This window comes from Talaromyces amestolkiae, assembly GCF_001896365.1.
Source record: "Talaromyces amestolkiae strain CIB chromosome Unknown scaffold56.1, whole genome shotgun sequence".
Lineage (NCBI taxonomy): Eukaryota > Fungi > Ascomycota > Eurotiomycetes > Eurotiales > Trichocomaceae > Talaromyces > Talaromyces amestolkiae.
In genome coordinates this window covers 1-5,110 of record NW_024468092.1, presented here as the reverse complement: position 1 = coordinate 5,110, position 5,110 = coordinate 1, and the positions used below count along the sequence as shown (strand labels likewise).

General features: G+C 49.2%; 3 protein-coding genes across 3 annotated transcripts; all 3 read left to right on the top strand.

Annotated features, from left to right (window-relative positions):
• Positions 1-920: 920 nt before the first annotated feature.
• On the top strand, positions 921-1,478 carry BHQ10_010392 (uncharacterized protein; the record flags this gene model as incomplete). The annotated part of the gene is made up of 2 exons (XM_040873016.1): positions 921-1,102; positions 1,163-1,478. The coding sequence occupies 2 exons, from the start codon at positions 921-923 to the stop codon at positions 1,476-1,478; spliced, it is 498 nt and encodes a 165-aa protein (XP_040738893.1).
• A 516-nt stretch (positions 1,479-1,994) lies between these two features.
• On the top strand, positions 1,995-2,675 carry BHQ10_010391 (uncharacterized protein; the record flags this gene model as incomplete). The annotated part of the gene is made up of 1 exon (XM_040873015.1): positions 1,995-2,675. One exon carries the CDS (start codon positions 1,995-1,997, stop codon positions 2,673-2,675), a length of 681 nt encoding a protein of 226 aa, XP_040738892.1.
• Positions 2,676-2,815: 140 nt separating this feature from the next.
• BHQ10_010390 (uncharacterized protein) lies at positions 2,816-4,331 on the top strand (the record flags this gene model as incomplete). The annotated part of the gene is made up of 3 exons (XM_040873014.1): positions 2,816-2,941; positions 3,036-3,590; positions 3,657-4,331. The coding sequence occupies 3 exons, from the start codon at positions 2,816-2,818 to the stop codon at positions 4,329-4,331; spliced, it is 1,356 nt and encodes a 451-aa protein (XP_040738891.1).
• Positions 4,332-5,110: the final 779 nt, after the last annotated feature.

Sequence of the window (5,110 nt, the reverse complement as noted above, 5' to 3'; positions counted from 1 at the left end):
TCCCCAAGATGCAACTCGGCTCCATCTCAGAGCAAGAGCGTGGCACGGAAACGAGCCGCGGAACCAGGAAGCCCCAGCACTCGGCCTAACACCTAAGCACTCAAGAAGACCATGCAGATATAGGAAATCGTGGGTGTAGAAGTCATGGCAGAGGTGTCAACAGACCCTTACTCCCTAATTATATATAAGACTCATACTAAGAAGACCCACACCAAGCCGGCACCAGGGACGCCGATTCTAGAATCAGATATCACCCCGTTGCAGGAAGGACACGTCGAATCAGTCCCATCCGTCCGCCGTGCCCGGAGCGCACGTACGATCCTGGACGACGACAAGTCAGAGAACGAATTGAGCTGGCTGTCGGAGCATAGGGCTCCTATAAAACCAGTCAAGCCCGCAGAGCCAGAGGAGGAGCTAGAAGAAGACGACACTCTCATAATACACAATATCGAAGATAGCATTTGGAACACTTAGTAATGAATTATTACGCCAATTGACTACGAATCTTACAGGCTAACTGCTGGAAATCGCGAGACAGGGTCCAGATCCATCTCTTTAGTGAGAAAGAGGTGCTCAAGTACAATATCCTAGCTATCTAGAAACCATATATCAATAGGAAAACAGACCCTCTAACCACATATTCACTAGCGCTCCAAGGCCAATTCCATATCTTGCTGCAGCCCACGCCACGAAAAGACTTCCCAGACCGTCCCTATGTATGTTTCTACGTGAATAAGCGTATCAATCCAATCACGTGGGAAATCCGGTTCTACAACCAAAACCTAAGCATGCTGATCCTCCACATAGAGATATAAGGCACTATCCACGTACACAATATATATAATTCTGGTATAGCTAGTGATAAAGCATCATCACTACCCTCCCTCTGGGAAGCAATCTAACCCGGCGCGCAAAATATCATGCTAGGAGACTTCAATCTCTACCATCCACTCTGGCAGGGCACTCAGTATCGATACACCGATGACGACGCCACACATCTCATTGACCTCATGGACGAACACGAACTGGAGCAACTCCTGCCTCCGGGCACCGTGACGTACGAGACCAATAACGCCAAGACCACCATCAACCTGATCTGGGCGTCACCCACGTTGTCCAACTGGCTGGTGAGCTGCTCGGAGAAGCGCGAGTGATGGTACAGTACAGACCACGTGCCTATCCTCACCCAATTCGACTTCACCCCGGTGAGCATGCCTCCCGTGGAGCGAAGGGATTGGGCGTCGTCCGATTGGGACCTCTTTCTCACGCTCATAGGAACGCACGATTGGCATCTACGCGTGTTAACGGACAAGGAGGGGATCGACACGGCGTTACATCACCTGATTGAGGCAATCAATAAGACCGCCAAGCAAGCGACTCCTATCAAGCAGATCACCCCCTATTCCCAACCCGGATATACTCCAGAGATGATAGACCTCAAGCATCATATCTCACAGTGCCGACAATACACCCACTAAATTCAGACGGAGGACGCATGGTTAGCGTATAAAGAGATGAAGAATGAACTCAAAAAACATACGAACCAGCTCGCGCGGGATCTCCACCACCGCCAAATCGAGGAAGCAACCGAGTCTCTGAGTAGCTTCTGGAAAGTGGCACGCTAGGTCCAAAACCAAGGCTCGCTATGTGCTACATTCACGCCAACACTAAAATACAACAACACCAAATACACCGCTCCAGCGGAGAAAGCAAAGCTCCTTCGGGAAGTGCTCTACCCAGAGCCTCCAGAGGCGGATCTATCAGATATCAGGCCTTAATATCGATATCCTACTCCGTATGAGACGCCGCCCATCACATTAGACGAGGTCTGGACGGCCATCCTCGCTGTGAAGCCAAACAAGGCTCCGGGACCAGATGGCATCCCGAATCTCATCCTCTAACGACTGCTCCCACTGATTGAAGACTATCTCGTGAATCTATTCAACACATGTCTACAGTGCCACTATCACCTGGATCATTTCCGATAGTCCACCATGGTGGTGATCCGCAAACCAGGGAAACTAGACTACACAGATCCCAAGGCCTATCGCCCCATCGCGCTACTCAGCATGATTAGGAAGACGCTAGAATCCATGATCGCAAGCTATCTAGTAGAAAGACACAATCTACTGCCGAAACACCATATTGGAGGTCGACGAGGCCGCTCCTGCGAGCTCGCGATCCATCTCCTATTAGAAGAGACTCACCACGCCTGGCGGGACGGCTCACGCGTGGCCTCCGGCCTCACATTAGACGTGACCGGGGCGTTTAACAACGTGAATCATATAAGGATGCTCCACGACCTACGAAAGCGCCAGGTCCCAGACGAGATCACGGGATGGATTAGGAACTTTTTAAGCCACCGCCGCACATCGATCGTACTGCTAGAGGGCAAGATGGGCGAATTCGATATCAATACTGGGATCCCTCAGGGGTCTCCACTGTCGCTAATCCTATTTCTCTTCTTCAACGCGGATCTTATCGAGCAGATACAAGCCGAGTGCCCAGATACGTACGTCATTGGATACATCAATGACATCTTTATCATAGCATTCAGGAGATCCGCGGCGGCTAATTGCCATACCCTCACCTACGCGCACCAGGTGGCAGAGCGCTGGGAGAGGACCCACGCCTCTTGGTTCAACCCCAAGAAATACCAACTCGCCTATTTCTGACGGAAGCACCAATCGGTGCTGAGACTGAGAGGTAGACTCGACATACCATTAATAGTCAAGGGAATGCAGATCCAGGCCACGGACTCCATCAAGTATCTCGGAGTTATGCTTGATACGTATCTCATAGGTGATGTACACATATGATAGATAAAGAAAAAGGCCGCGAAGATGGTGGTAGGACTGGCGTCTATCGCGGGATCGACCTAGGGGACTCTGTTGATCTATCTCTGGAAGATATACACCACCATCCTCTAGCCACGGATCATGTACGCGTGCTTAACGTGGTATATCCGTGGCAGGAGAGGCTTTGTGGCCGCGCAACGTGCCATGGAGAAGGCGATCCTCTTGATCCATTCCTAGGCACTCCACTGGATATCTGGCGCGTTTAAACGGACGTCACGGCAAGCGCTGGAGGTCTACCTCCACGTACCACCTCCCGAACTCACGCTCGCGAGATTGGCGGAGGAGGCATGTCTACGGCTGATGACCTCACCTCTACGATCGACCCTTCACTCTACGCGGACTCACGCACATCAGAATGACCCCTTTACGTCGCCACTACACCGGCTGGAGGCAGTCATTGACCGAAAACTCAGACGTGGCATCTGCCACTGGATCGAGACCATTCACCTCTTTGTGGTGCCACTATGGTGGGAATCACCAGACATGAGAATCGACGATACACGGGAAGATGCCGTTAATGCACAGACTACGACAAAAACAGGACTTCAATTCTTTACAGATGGGAGCGGATTTAATAATAGGATTAGTGGTGCGGTGTACTCACCAACACTCGGCTACGTGGCGAGACTAGTGGGCTCGTCTGAGACACACACCGTCTACACCAGTGAGCTGGAGGGAATTGACGCCGCATTGAGCCTCCTGATCTGGAACCAGCACCACATTGATACTACAGTATGAGAAGCTATCATCTACACCGACAACCAAGCAGCAATCCGCGCCACGTGCCACCCTCAACAGTCCTCTAGGCAGTACATTCTGCGCCAAATCGTCCGTCAACTGGACCTGCTACGGGACCCGAGATCCAGGTGGAGAATACGTCTACAGTGGGTGCCAGGGCATGAGGGTGTCCCTAGGAATGAAGAAACAGACCGGTTGGCAAAGCTCGCCGCGGTGGAAGCCACACAACGGACACAGGAGAATGAGCGTAGAGCTCGGATTAATGCACCCAACCAGACTACGCCTCACGCCGCACGCGTCTCCTACAACCCGTATTACTCTATGATCCTCGTGGCGGTGTGTAGGCAGCGTCTGCGAGCGGGCTTCGCAAACCGGTGGAAAGAGCAGTGGGATGGTGCCGAGCATGGACGGCACCTCCACTGGATCATACGGACACCAGCAAAGAAGGTCTTACTACTGCATGAAGGACTGCGGAGAGCGTGGAGCTCCGTGCTCATCCAGCTGCAAACCGGCAAATCGGCGCTCCGCGGATATCTCGCGAGCGTCAATATCGAGGACTCACCCATATGTCAATATGGACGTGGTAACCAGACAATGGTGCATGTGCTTGTCCTATGTCCTCTCCACACACAGCTCCGTACGGAGACCCTATATGTAGAAGCACGTGAAATTAATGACCGGAAGCTCCTTTCCGAACCCTGTTGGGTGCGAAAATGTATCGAATTTGTATTATGAATGCGTCTGTTGATATAGTTCTGTAATATCACAATATAACCCAGTATCGCGCTCTCAGTGAGTGCAACCCCTTCTCGAGGAAGATAGCTCTGTCAATCCGTCTCGTACGAATCAGTCACTCGACCCATCCAACTAACGACACTGGGCACCCCTTTCTCCGTATTCCATTTCTCCAACCCCAGCTTGTCCTTCGTTATACGTATTTCCTAGCGTTAGTCCTTTCTGAGCGTTCTATCGTCCCCTGTGATCAGGTATGTATTTACATATTTCATTTATTAGTGTTTTAGCGTTCTGCTTCTCGCGTTATTGTTATTGTTGTCGTTATTTTAAAGCTGGGGCTACATGTCAAGGTTTTCGCGTGGTGCGGGCTGAGTCAGCCCGTGCCAAGCCGGGAGTCTTGGCACTTCTTTTCTTTGTATGGTAGTACGCCCGCTGCCCAATCGGAGGCGCCACCGGCCACTAGGCTTAGATGCGTGTATGAATCAATCAATCAATCAATTATAATTTTCTAGCTTTTTTCTTTTTTTAATTTTTAAAAAATAATTACTTTCTTACTTTATATTTAGATATATATTATATTAGTCTTTAATATAGAAAGTCTATATAATAAATCTATAATCTAGATGTTTAAGATTATTATATAATTTTTAATACTTTAATCTATATTTAAATTCTAGTATTAATTTAATATCTTTCTATTTATTATTAATAAAGATTTCTTTAATTTAGCTTTTTTAAATATTATAATATTAGCTTTTAAATTTTTTATAAATTATATT